Source organism: Cariama cristata, unplaced genomic scaffold (assembly GCF_000690535.1).
Source record: "Cariama cristata isolate BGI_N322 unplaced genomic scaffold, ASM69053v1 scaffold15463, whole genome shotgun sequence".
Classification (NCBI taxonomy): domain Eukaryota; kingdom Metazoa; phylum Chordata; class Aves; order Cariamiformes; family Cariamidae; genus Cariama; species Cariama cristata.
The window spans coordinates 4,039-16,792 of NW_009610283.1; the positions used below are offsets into that span (position 1 = coordinate 4,039).

General features: G+C 46.1%; 1 protein-coding gene across 1 annotated transcript in view; it reads right to left on the reverse strand.

Moving 5' to 3' along the window:
• Positions 1 to 1,739: 1,739 nt before the first annotated feature.
• The window catches only part of FBXO16 (F-box protein 16), a 29,405-nt gene continuing 18,390 nt past the window's right edge, over positions 1,740 to 12,754 (reverse strand). The window contains exons 6-8 of the mRNA XM_009697837.1: positions 8,822 to 8,927; positions 4,016 to 4,241; positions 1,740 to 1,807 (exon numbers count right to left, since the gene is read on the reverse strand). Of these exons, the coding sequence (XP_009696139.1) occupies positions 1,740 to 1,807; positions 4,016 to 4,241; positions 8,822 to 8,927 (400 nt within the window). The remainder of the gene's footprint in view (positions 1,808 to 4,015; positions 4,242 to 8,821; positions 8,928 to 12,754) is intronic.

Genomic DNA, 12,754 nt, shown 5'->3' on the forward strand with positions numbered 1-12,754 from the left:
GATCTCTTGCATAATCAACAGATCCTAAGATATATGAGATAATTGCCATCTGCAAGTTCCTATTTCAGCTGATCACTTGCGAGGTGACCAGCTCAGACTTAACTAGCTCTTAGGCCACCGCGTTGGTTGAGATGAACTCCCCCTTCCAAGCATGCAGGGCAACTAGAAACATGAAAGAGCAAAGTCTGGGAGAGGGAGATGCACTGAGTTCCCTAATCGTTGATTTGGAGCTGGAATTCACCTGGCACTCGACCAAGTACCCCAACGGGCAGGGTCTCCTGCTGGATGCTCTCCCTTCAGGTAGGATCCATGGTGCGTCGTGCCCAGTGCCTGGGCTTGACAATGGTCAATGTCCCTCGTGCTAAAAAACTTGAAACCCTCAAGTGACACAGTGCAGAATACTCAGCTCGCAGAGCAGAAGTCTTCTCCTAATCCTTGTCCATCAGTAGTTGGCATTTTCTCTGAAACAGGATTTCTAGTCTGTAAATGCTGAGAATTCATGGGCGTATTGTGACTCTTCCTAACATGTGGAAAGGTTCGGTTTTATCCCAGCTCTCTCACTCTGGGATATGATAAGGCAATGAGTCACAGTTGCTGTGCATTCAGTCCCTTTATCCTTAAACCCCACTATTTGTTACATTTACTGGCTATTGCCTTAATGGCAGAAAAGACAAATAAGAGCACATGATTTACATTCTCTTAAATAATTAGACGAGTGCCAGCTCCCCACGCAGAGCGGTGTGCAATGCTGTAATCCAGAGCGTGGGATTTGATTTCGTTCTCACCAACATGATTGAAAAGATGGAGTTGCCTTGTTTAACAAGAGAAAGAAATTCTGTCTTCAGTAGAGCCCTAACTAGGTTTTTCTCAAAGCGTTTTCCCTGAACCTCCCTTCTCCCACATATTAAAGGCTTTTCCCTTGAATGCTGTGGTGCTTTCTTCCCGGTCCAGCTGATTTGGCTGTAGGTTACAGCTGAGGGGTCACATTAACACTGGTGGTAGGGAGGGTACGGTTTCCATCACTCAGGTGGCTGGTAGTCTTCCCTTGTCTTCCACAATCCCCTGGGCACCCACGAGACAGACAACTTCTGTAATTCACTGGCAAAGCATCACAGAGCAGCTCAGGCCATGGGATACGCCCCAAGATGTCCGAGTGACACACAGGCAAGCTCACATGAGGTCCAGCAGCTCTAGCAAGGATCTACGCAAGTGTCTCCAAGGTCAAAAGCCTAGGGGAACTCTGCAGAGATGACATAACCCAGAAGAAAAGGAGAATATAGCACCAGCTCGAGAGCAGCAGCGACAGGAAACCAGGCTGAGAAGCACAACAGGAACTGTACTCCAGTTTGGAAAGGGGAGATCCCACCTGGAGATCCCAAAGGCGAGAAGGAGTCATTGCACCAAGTACCATACTTCCAAAAAAAGCATAAAGCCGTTGCTCCAACACCTTTCCATCTAAACTGGCTACAAGGCCGTTAAGATTTCTTTTGGAGGGCCGAAGTGAGAACAGACGCAGGACCTCCATGCCCATTTCTTTGCATTGTGCGGTGAGGGCAATGAAGAAAGCCTTTTCTAGCAACAGTTGAAAAAAAAATTATGCTGGGTCCTTATGAAGGACCGAAAAGCAGTTGTTCTTCACCGATCACAGCCTGTGAGTCGGGTAACATTGCTGTTGTTTCCCCAGCGCCAGGCAGAGAAGTTTCTGTTCTGCTGGGATGAAAGATGCTCTGGATCCTCCCTTACTCTGTGTCAGATCCTTGGTTAGACGCAGGAATGTGCCAGGGCTGAGCCTCAAACAGTGGAGATGCTAGACGAAAGAGAAATAATGTAAGAATCAGGCAGATTAATTTAGTCAGAGAATTCAGATTCTAAACATATTTAGGTACTCAGCCAATGCATGGGATTTTGGTGGCATTTAATACCTCAAATACCTTTACAAATCTGGATTGAATGGAAAGATGGTTTCCTTTCATTATCTCATTATAGATAAAATAATCAAAACACCTTTACTTTTCCTGCCCACCTTTCCAACAATCTGCAAACATACCCTGGTGAAGCCCAGCTGGAGCACTATCTAAAGTTGGTAAACCGACCTTGGGAAAAGGCTGGCAGAGATCACAAAGGTCCAGGAGAGGTCACTGAAGGAATTAAGATGGGATTTGTCTCTCTGATACAAAAAAATATATAGTTTTGCCTTGCAAATTGCCCCTAATCCAAGGGCAATCCCTCAGGGATAATTTACCTTGGTAGTTTTTATACTACAGCGACGGTCTTTGTAGGTAGCTTGCTTCCCCGCTAACCCTAACCCTTTCCCCATGCACAGTTTTTAAATTTCTTATCAGGTGGTAGACACTGACTGCAGCCGATGTCAGAGAGGACGCTGCCCGTCCCTGCACGCGCCGTTATCCTCCACCTGTACAGCATCATTAATAATCACTGGGTGGCCGCTTCCCTGCAGGAGCTCCCCTTACTCCATCCCCACATCCTCTCCGACGACACTAAACCGCCCCTCAACAGCAGTTGCAGATTGGTTCACAGGAGACTTAAACGCCGCCTTCCCATTCCTGGTGCCTCCCAGAGGTTGGAGCTGAGGCCACACCACTGCTGCCAGCCCAGCCGGATTCCCTTGATTCACCAGAACAACCAAAACCGCAGCCAAGGCCCAGAGCCTACGCTTAACTCTTCATGACTTGGCCCCAGCCCAGCGTACAACCTTCCTAAGGCTCTGTCCAGGTGATGTGACTTCAGGATCAGGACCCTATTTTATAGAAACCTTGTATTGCTTTAGAGGGACTGCAACCCTCTACCCTGATCTTGATGCTTTCCCCTCTTGGCTTTTATGGCCTGGATGCATTTATGTACTGCTTCCTACCTGAAGAAGTCCTCATGTGTTTTCCTTGGGCCTCATCTTACTCATTCCAGTGCTTTCCCCTACGTATCAGCCTTCGTCTGTGTTTAGATCCTTTCTTTCATCTCCCACAGAAGGATTTGTGATCACTCATTTGCACTGTGAGTCCTCCTCACGGGGGCTAGCCTATGGACCTGCTAAAAACGCTAGATGCTGGGGAGATCCAAAGGGATGCTCCATTATCTCCCTTCTGGATGAGGTTATCAGTAATTACTGGATAGCCACTCCCCTGTAGGAGCTCCCCTCACTCTACCCCTGTGATCTCTTTGAAAATCCTAACAGTATCACATCAGAAGCCTCTTTTCCTTTGTTCACTCCAGGTTCTTTACCCATTACCCTTCTTGCGCTATAAAAAATCACCAGGGGTCACAGAGTGCAATCCTTATGTTGACAACCCGCTTGCCAACCAAGAGAACTTTCACCAAAATCTGCAGAAATGTTGTGTGTTTCGGAAAGATACCAAAAGGCTTTCCCAGCAGGCTGCAAGACCCTGAGGACCTTCAGGAGATGCTGGGTGTATCAAGAGGTGAGGTCATCATGAATAGCTGCCCAAGCCAACCCTAGACTGAAATGGCATAAAATTGGTTTTGGTTGTGTCAGTCTGCCTCCTTATTTTTGGAAGGCATTCACAGATCAGCTGCTTTCTCAGCTGTCGTCTCCCTGGAGTTGACTGCTTTCTCCTGTAATTTGCTGAATGCCCTGATTCCAGCCCAACCATCCCAGCTCCTCCTGACATCTATCCAGGACCTGGCAGAGTCCATGGACTTTGGACTGAGCCCACCGTCACTTCTGATCTAAGATCTCTTGCTCTGCTATTGCATACTCGTGAGTCAAACCCATGTGAAGCCCATGCCAGTGTTCAATACCGAGATGACAGTCGTGACAGACAGGTGGATCTAGCAAGTGCTGGATGTGACGTCTGTGGCCATATGTTCTCTTATGATGCAGCAAATCACTGTCATCTGGATTCCCACCGTCCAGAATGACCGCCTTCTCCTTCGCCCACAGAAATACACTGCCAGCACCATCTCCTTCCCGCTGTGCGCTAAATTTGGATATTGGCAATCTCCGCAACAGCCTCCACATGGGACAGGGCAGCATACTAACATGGAGACCTGGTGTTCGGCCTTGTGACGTCTGTCTTTCCTCTTTCGCGTGGCTGTGGCACCGAAGCTCGAACAGGTGCTGGTCGTATCCCGGCGTTCCACTGGGAGCTCTGGGCCAGCGTCTTCGCTGCCGCTTTGGAGGGCAGGTTCCCGGTTGACTGGTGAGTGGCCCAGCTGGGACGAACTGGTGGTTTTGGAACAGACTCAAGATCTGCAGAAAGTGATAGCTAGGAAGAGAAGGCAGTAATTATCATATCATCCCAACAGCTTCAGAGGGACTGAAGGCGTTGGAGTCCATTGAGAACTTCTATAAAGTCTATACATTCTATACACATTCTATAAACTACATAAGGTCATGATATCCCTAAATTATATTCCTAAATGATACAAGCGTAATCTGCATTATTTGCAGTGACCTGTGCTCTGGTATAAGTTTACGGTAAGGGCAAAAAGACCCGATTAGAAATTGATGCTAGTAAAGCCAAACCCAGATGAATTGATTCTCCACATCAATTCATATGTTAATGCACAAATTTCTCCCCCGTGCCTATGGCTGCGACTGATCCCAGTCTTGCTTGCTGTCTGAAGTCTCGCAGTGTAAAGGATAAAGTTTATTTTAACATACTGTTCAATGAACATTTCACTAAACAGTATGAAAATTAACCAAAAATAAAATCTTAGCAACACAGTGATTGTTTATTCCTTGAGAAAGATCCCAAATATTCAAAAAGCACAGGTTCTGCAGACCAACAGCTTTGGCTTTTTTTTTTTTCTGACTGATACAAATTATTTGGTGAGAATAGTGAACAAACGTTAACAAAACCAAACATTTACATTGCAACTCATTAAAAAGCAATGTGGGCAGATAGTCTTATGTGAAACTAGTGTCCATAGGGAAATGGTTGTATAGGAATGTCAGCGCTGTTCTGTAATTCCTGCCCTCCTTTTCCCCTTTCCATCATTTGAATTGGCGGCAGCGGCAGATATACGGTGCTTCATGCCTAATTGTCTAGTTATAAATAAGCAATCCAGCAACTGCTGAGTATCAACCTCGAGAAAGGCCAGTGAGCGTACAACCGGCGACAGCGGTCCAGGATCTTAGCAGTACTTGACGTGTGACAGAGACGGTGTGATAAAAGCAGTGGCAGGTTTGTTGTCCTAGCGAGAAGAGCACAACACCGCAGAGGCAGTAGTAGCTGCGGCACAGATCCCACTGTCCCTTGCTTTTCAGCTCCTGTGGTGTTGGTGGGTCAATTTTAGAGCTCATAGGGACAAAGAGGCACAGACTGTCAAAGCCAGGCTATACTTTTAAAATTAGAGTGACATATACAAGCTGAGTTTGAATATGCAAGCATTATATTGAGTTACATTCACTCTTAGGAATAGTCCCATGAAGTTCAACAGGCTTTCTTGTATGAATAAATAAAATGCAAAACAAGGCTTGCAGAATATAAATATACACTGGCCAGGACCGTGTCTCAGTGCTGAGAGCCCGGGATCTTCACGTGGGCTATACCCACACAGTACCTAAATGCGTTTCATACTCAAAACATCAATTCCCTGTCAATATGTCATAGGGAAATTTACTCCTGACTTCAAATGCTGCAATCTTATTACCTTAGGATATAGGCAATGAGGCAAGAGTGACTGATCCTGTCAAAAAGATGTTATTTAGTAAGTACTAAAAATAAGTCAGTAATTCAGGAACAGCTGTGAGGGTGGAGCAGTCTCTCAAACAGAAACAAGCAGACAGCCTGAAAGGCAAAACCAGCCCCTAATTGCTGACATTGCAGTCATTTGTAATGCTGTCAAAAGCATCAATCAAATTTTACCTTCCTCATAAAGTACCTGGGAATTCTGACATTTGGGCACGAGGCTGCCTATTTTGCTGAGAAGCTGCGGAAGACTCCTCAGTGGAAGTCCTCAAGAACTTGGGTAAAGGACACTGATGTGGCAGCAGTGATGCCCGCGAAGGGACCTGTAGGGCCAGAGCTCAGAAATCACAGCAGGGCAACCCGGCTCCATGTCCGAGTGAACAGGCGGGATGATACAGTGGCCCAAACCAGAGATCTGCTTTCCATGTCCTGCCCGGTAAAATCTCGGAGAAGTCACCAAACCCGTTGCATTCTTCACTTTTCTTATATATAACACGGGGACGGCAGCTGCTGAAGGCAGCGGGAGCATGGAGGTGCTATAGACAAGCCATAAAGCCTGGATCCAGCAAAGTGCTTAAAGAGATGGGTGACACTGAAACTATACAGACCCTGAGAGTGCAGCATTTCCCTGCATAAAGACAGAGGAGGTATTCCCTCCCCGCTGTAGAGACACGGGGGTTGCGTGTGCATTCGTAAGAAAGAATGGGGCCCTTCATTCAGAGACCTAATTAACTTAATTTATTGTAATTTACTATTTATTGCAATTTAGCTAATTTACTTTAAATTATTCTAAATTAAATGTGAGCCTGGTCACCATTTCCATGATTACTAATAAACTCCAAAACCTCACAAGTTGACTAGGAGGAGAACTGATTCACCGCATGCAAACGCGGAGCCAGTGGATGTAATTCCAGGACTCAGGTCATCACCTTAATTATGCGTTTATTCTGTTTTGGTGTGCTGTTGTTCAGCCTCCTGAGCTTGAAGCTCCATATAATAGCCCTTTTCACGTCTTCATTGTGGGTGGTAATATATTTTTATTCTCACCTACATTCTGTCCTTGGATCATTGATCTATTTAAGAGCTTCATTTTAATTTGACTAGATGTTTGCTTGCTTGGGGCACTTATTCTTTCATCATAGTCTATTCTTCTTCTAAGGATTTACTAAAAGATTTGAGCATTAAGCCTCTTTATTTGGATTTGATTAAATAAGAGTCTTTTCATAGGTCTTCATTTCAACAAGGTTTCCCAATGCTACCTTAATAATAGATGGAAATTAATTTTGGATTATTCCTAGTGAGTTCTATATATATATTCTTCTTCTGTGCATCAGCCTACTGTAACCTTACATATATTCTTTTTCTATGCATCAGCCTAGTGTAACCTAACCTTTATTGTCGTGTAGTGTTGTAGTCATTAATGACCAGTGTAACAGCAGGCAGAGAATAAGAAACGCAATTTGGGCAAACCGAAATTTGGGCAACCCTGAACTCAAGAGAAATACAAGCCTATTTTCAACGTAAAGGTCTCGGAGAGAGTGACACAGCAACACAGGCTACCTCGGATTTTTAGCACAAACAGAAGCCGGTGCTATCACGATTGCACGGCCCAAAGGCACGGAGCTCTGTTCTGGGCTGATGGCAGCAAGGTGTAACCCCATGGGTTTCAGGACACGTACCCCGGGGTTAGGCTGTCCTAACTGCCTAGGAGGGACCTAGGGAGGATGGTGGTCCTGTCAGACCTTGGCGGTGGCTTTAAGACTCTACCCGGGGGTTTTTGTGGGGTGAGAATTGAGTGCCCACTAACTCTGCGTGCTCCCCCAGACATCTGTCTGTGAGCATTTTGGTCAGCTAAATGCTTTCTGGTGAGTATTTACTACAGGAATACTAATGTCCCTTTTAAGCTGTGAGCAGCCAAGAGAAGGTGACCCCCCCACACACGCTGTTCAACCCTGCACGGCTGCAATTTGCCGCAAAAACTCCCGCTGGCGTTGTGCAGGCAGGTTCGGACTTCGTGGTGGGAGTCAGGCTGGGGGCTTGTGCCTTCCCGATCAGGTCTTGCAGGCTAAGTAACTTCAAAGAACACAGAACTTCCCTAAAATCTGGGGAAAGGAGATCTAATTCACCTCGTTTTACCCTGAACTGAGATTCTTTCACCTCTGGACTGACAATAAAACAGCTTTAAATTTGAATCGGGAAGCCGTGATGGAGTGAAAGCGCTTAAGGGCGCTCTGATCCAAGGGCTACAGAGGAAACCATTGGAGAATGGAAATTGTAAGACACAGGCTGAATAACTTTAATTATATTTTCAGTTCTTGAACACTGACTGAATCTATTTCCTTGCAAACAGGCTGTATTTGGGTCAGGAGAATGCCTCCCAATCTCGGGAGACAATGCCTTTCTTTTATGTCAACCTTCTTTAGCTCAACTCACATGCGTTCCCTGGCTTTCATCGCTTAGGAAACACGCTTCCAGGTCTGCAAAACCCCCCAAATCGCTTGTGAGCATGTCCTTCTTCTGGCAGTTATTTGTCGCCGTATCTACAAAAGCTTAGACCCGTGGTGCTTTCTGGAAGCCTGACGTCCCTAGACTCCTTTCATGCGAGGATGCCCTATTTTACCGGCGATGAGCACAATGAATCCTCAGTGTTAAGACCTTGGGGCTGCTTGCTCAGACTCAGCGCAATGAACAGCGAATGAACTAACATCAAATTGCAACGATCAAAAGTCGCGAGCACAGAAACGAAGCTTTGGGAAGAGATGCAAGTGCCGTAAGAGAATCGATCCGATGCTTTGTAAAGCGTGGAAAGGGACTGTCGGGGTACTGTGCGGTAAGCAATGTGAGGGAGGAGCAGATATCAAGGTCGGTGTCTCCATGCAGACAGTTGCTGTCCCTTTCCCACCGAGGGCAGCTGGACTGTGGGCTACGGTGAGAGATTGCCCCCGGCGCAGCCAGACACGGGGTGCTTGGTGTCCTCCTCCTGCCCGGGCATCTCCCTCAGGGACAGGCAGCAAAGGTGCCCGGCAGCCTCCTCCTAGCAGGAGCAAAGCTTCACAGTTACCTAAGTTAAGGAAAAGCTCTGAGCTAAAATCTTCCTGGGTGTACCTGACGCTGGGCCCCAGCCCATATAATTACAAGCCAGTGATACTTGCCAATGATTTTGCCTTCTGGAGCTTATTAGATCCTTGACCCGCTCTCTTTTTTTTCTCAGCTGCCTGCCGACTAAGGTCTGGGGTCTCCCCTCCTCCTTTCTTCCTCCTGCAGAGTAGAACAGAGTAGTATTAACAAGTGCGATGGAGGTGGTTCCCTGGGCTTGAGAAAAAGAAAATCCCTTGTGATATTGCCACCCGAAAAGACGTGGTTTAAGATAATACATTGTATTTTGCACCTGGGGCAGACCAAGAGCGGGCAATCGGATGCCGTGGCTCAGAGGAGGGCAGTAACTTGTCATTTTTTAAGTTATGATAACTTTATAGCACTCAAACATGTGCCCTTAGCTCGCGACTTACTGATTTAAGCTAAATCCACAAAACGTGTTACATCAGCTTAGGGGAATTCGCAGAAAGGCAAGTTTAGCTTAACCAATTTGAGAGTTTTCAGTGAAGTCCATGGAACTTGTAACATAAACAAGGCTAGAGGACTGCCCCTCCAGCAAGTTATTTATTCATTGCTTTCATAGCCAAATACTTCTTCTTGTACATGTACATGTACATGTATATAAATTTATAAATTATTAAAGTCAGTACAATTAACTGGCAAAACAGGAATATTCCAGAGTGTGAAAATTAAGTGAAGTACGCTGGAATATGGCCAGTTGTCACATTTTCCCCGTATCAGGAGTAAAATCCGTACTATGAGGAAGTTTCTTTAAGAACTCAGGCAGGTTCACAAACACATGTGCTCTGAAGGCTTGCATCCCCCTTCCGCATCCAAATCCTGCAATATAGAATTGGTGAATTTAAAGCAACAACTCTGTGTACTCTCTGAGTGCGTCTCCCAGGTCCGTCACCGGCGTCTCTGGGCTCCTGAAAGGCGTGCTAAAAAGCGTGGTATGAATACAAAATTGTGAACGTAAAGGCTAGAAACAGACTCTAAAAGCAACATTTACCCTACGAAGAGATAGAGCCACACCACATAACGTACACATCCTCAACACCAGCACGTATCTGGCACTCGCTCGTCCCAGACCAGCTGCAGATCGAGAACCATAACGGCAAATCAGACATTAGTTCAAATAGCACATCGAGGGAAACTGCAATCTGTTTATAAACACTTCGCTAACAGTCAAGGGAGAAAATTCAATCCAAGCTATTATTATGGGGAATGAACCGGTGAATCTTGGTGAACTTCAGGTTTATGGTTGGACTCGATGATCTTAAAGGTCTTTTCCAACCTAAACGACTCTGTGATTCTCGGATCTTCAGATGGAATGCAGACCCGGCCTTGTGATGGGAAATTGAGCTATTGACCTCTCCTGCTGTATTGTGGCGTCCGCGCTCGTGGTGTCAGAGCACGCAGCAGGTCACCACCACGGTCTCACTTCAAGGTCGGGAAAACGTAAGCAGCGAGGAGGAGTTTCTCAAGAGCATCAGAGCCGAGGTGAGGACGGCAGGTCTCTCACTCCCAGTGCTGAACTCCACGTTTCTCACCCCACTTTCCTCCCTTAAGGAATGTTTTTGATTCCCAGAAGCCTAACAGGCAGAGAGTACTGGGCTGGCTATTCAGAAACAAGAAAAGCAAGAGACAAGCGTTAGGATTTGGAAGGACGGCGAGACACCGTACCCTTCTCACGCAAGCGAGCCTCTTTTTGTCAGAAACTGGGCCCAGGCTGCTGACAGAACAATTACCGAAAGTAATTATTTTCTCGTTGGGTAAACACTCCAGTACAATATGCAACTGTTTTTAGAGCCAGCCTATGTCCATAAATTATCTAACTGAATTAGTGCTGGCTTCCAGAAGCCCAGGCTGGTTGGGAGGGGGAAGGAGCTTGCATTTTGGCTGAGCTGTTGTCATGAGAAGTAGCAGGGCTCTTTCTTGAGGCACAAGGACACAGTCTTGGCGGGGCTCCAGCGCTAGGCTAGAATCGGAATTCATTATTCATGATAAAGTGGGAGGCAAATCTTTTGATTTATTGGCAACAAGCAGCACAAACACCAGATGCCTCCCAGCAGAACTGTACATGCATGGACTGAAAGAAATGCCCCTCCTCATCCTTTTAGGCAGATCGGAGTCCCGGAGAAAAATTGCTAACTTGGTTCCACGCTCTAGATAAAAATCTTTCACTTCACCTTTGCAATATTGCTTTGTGCCCAAAGAGACAAATCCTTCCTTGCTGGCCTCTGGCTTGTTTGCATATAAACAAAAAGTTACCTGGACAATCCAGGCAGAAAACAAACCAGCCCTACCAGAAATCATCCTTAGGACAAATCGCACACATACGTGCAGCAACACCGAAAGTCACAGCTATAATTTTACCAAGGGATTTTGATAACCCCTTCCAGGCAATTTGTAATTCAACCCCCGTCTGTATCTCTTCTCTTCTCCGTCGCCTCACCACTCCCTCGACTGTGCATCTGATCATTGCTATTCTTAATTTCACTGCTCGGTGACGATGAAGCTTTTCCCACACTATCCCATCTAAACCAAACCACCTCTCTGTGAACATACTGAGGGAGCTCTGTCCCATCTCCTTCACGCCGCAGGGATGTTTGTCACCGAGGCTCTTGGGTGCTATTCAGTTTTTATAGTACAAGCTCATGCCTTCTGACCAAGCAGCAAAAAAATCCATCAGAAAAAAACCCCGTCAAGTCTCAATTATCATCCAGATTGCAAATTAACACCATTCTGCCATTTTTTGGGCACTACCCAGCTGTGACACAGTGTTACGGTTCTTCTCCCGGGTGACATGAAGCACCAACACGGTCCAGGCCAAACCCTTGCCCAATTGCTCTATAGAAATCTATTTGTTTTTCAAAGGTAAATACCCAATTACAGCCTTGTAGCCCAAAGTATACATTTTGTATTACCTCTTTTAGGACTCCCTTCGTCTCAGCTCTCCTGCATAATTGAGAATTGACTGTGGCTTGTTATGCTTCCCATGTTTCACTTTTTTTTGGCTAATAAAGGGTAAGTTCTCTGCTACCAACTCACAGCAGTGTAGTTTCGGTACTGCTGTGGAAGGGAGCGTGTAGCCAATGACTCCTCTCAAAAGGCCAACAAAGAGACAGATGACAACTCTGCCATTTAAATGACAATATTTCAGCTGCAGCGCGGACACCCTGCTGCGATCAACAGGAGAGTTCTCGCCTCTCTTTGGACCAGAAAGCAAGTGTAGAGGGAGGTCCGGCTCAGAGGAGATTTTAAGCAGGTCCAAGAGCTAGGAAAAACTTTATTTTTTTGTTACCTCTTAAATTCTGCAAAATTTAACCTGACATTAGGCAGATTAACTTTGGTTCAAAGAAGTAGCCAGTGACTAGTCTCACACATTGCTTTGATGACGGCGTCAGGTATTCCTTTGATGTAATCTTGTTTACTCACAAAGAATTTTCTACGAGTCCGCTTTTCCTCAGGACAGGAGACCTCAAGTGGAAAGCATGGTTCGTTGGCTCACAGCTTTCCAGTCGACCTGCTGGCCTACAAGTGCTCTCTCGAGTCCTTCTCTCTCAGCCATCGCTTTGGCTTTCCGCTGCTTTTCTGCAAGTTCTGCTGCATCTTTTCACACATGCTCATGACCTCAAGAAAATACTCCTTCTTCTCTCTCTACATTCAGGCGGCAGCAAAACCCATTTCCTCGCCCAGACTACCTTCGCAAAACCCTGTATTTTGGGAAATCGCTCCTATTGTTTTAGGCATCTCATTTTGCATAGATTTCATTGCTTCTGACATTCATTTTACATGAAGAGTGGTTGTTATGCCCTTGAGCTCCAAGAATTCATCTAATCTGAAGAACAGCTATACCTAACACAGCCTGGGGGGTCAGAGATCTTTATCTTGGTTCTCTGTTCTACTTTACAACCCTGTACGCTGGTCAGGCAGGGGCTGCCCGAGCCTGTAGGCTGCAGGGAGGGACCTCATCTTGCACCGCA